At 79.2% G+C, this 843-nt stretch overlaps 1 protein-coding gene across 1 annotated transcript in view; it reads right to left on the reverse strand.

Moving 5' to 3' along the window:
- ZNRF2 (zinc and ring finger 2) overlaps positions 1–103 on the reverse strand; it is a 55,979-nt gene extending 55,876 nt beyond the window's left edge. The window contains exon 1 of the mRNA XM_026045505.1: positions 3–103. Within this exon, the coding sequence (XP_025901290.1) occupies positions 3–103 (101 nt within the window). The remainder of the gene's footprint in view (positions 1–2) is intronic.
- Positions 104–843: the final 740 nt, after the last annotated feature.

Below are 843 nucleotides of genomic sequence, written 5' to 3' on the forward strand. Positions count from 1 at the left end.
TGCCGTTAGCGCCGCCGCCGCCGCTGGAGGAGGGGAGATCCCCGCCCGAGTACGCGCGGGTGCGGCCATTGGCGGCAGCCGGGCCGCTCTGCTTGGCGCCCATGGTGCCGCCGCCGCCTGGCGCTGCCCGCTGCCCTTGGCCGCCGGCGCCGCGGCGCCTGCGGGCGGCGGCAGCGGGGGCGCGGCGGTGCGCGCGGGAGCGGCTCGCTCGCTCGCTGCGCAGAGGGGAGAAGCAGCCGCCCGCCGCGATCCGCCTCAGCTGGCGGCGCCGCCGCGGCCGCTGCTCGCGGGTGTGCGGCGCCACCATGGGACGGTGCTGGCTCTCGCTGCGCGGCGGCTCGGCCCCGGCGCTGCCGCCGCCGCCGGCGCCATCCTCCTCCTGCCGCGCCGCGGGGCTGTGAGCGGGGCGGCAGCAGCAGCGGCGCCGCCGAGGCCGCTCGCCCGCGCCCCTGCCCTGCCGCGGGGGGCGGGAGGGGGCGGCCACCGCGGCGCAGCCGCCTCGCTACCGTGTCGCCATAATGGGGGCGGCACCAGCGCGGGGAGCAGCGCCGCCGCCTGCCTGCCCGGCCAGGGGCCGCGCGGCCCGCTGCGAGCCCGGGGAAGCGGCCCCGGCGCCGGGCGAGCGGCGGAGTGTGCCGGTCTGCCCGCCCGCCCGCCGCTACCGCCTTGCCGGGGACGGGAAAGAGTTAAATATATATATATACAAATAAATTAAAAGAAAAACCGGCCGCCTGCAGAAGCGCGGCTCCTGCTCGCGCCCGGCGCGCGCCGCGGCCGCTGGCGACCGTTAGCGGCCGTCGGCGGCGGCCGTTAGCGGCCAGTGGCGACCGTTAGCGCCGGCCG

The sequence above is a fragment of the Nothoprocta perdicaria genome, unplaced genomic scaffold, assembly GCF_003342845.1.
Source record: "Nothoprocta perdicaria isolate Ctin4 unplaced genomic scaffold, notPer1 scaffold_40, whole genome shotgun sequence".
NCBI classification, from domain to species: Eukaryota; Metazoa; Chordata; class Aves; order Tinamiformes; family Tinamidae; genus Nothoprocta; species Nothoprocta perdicaria.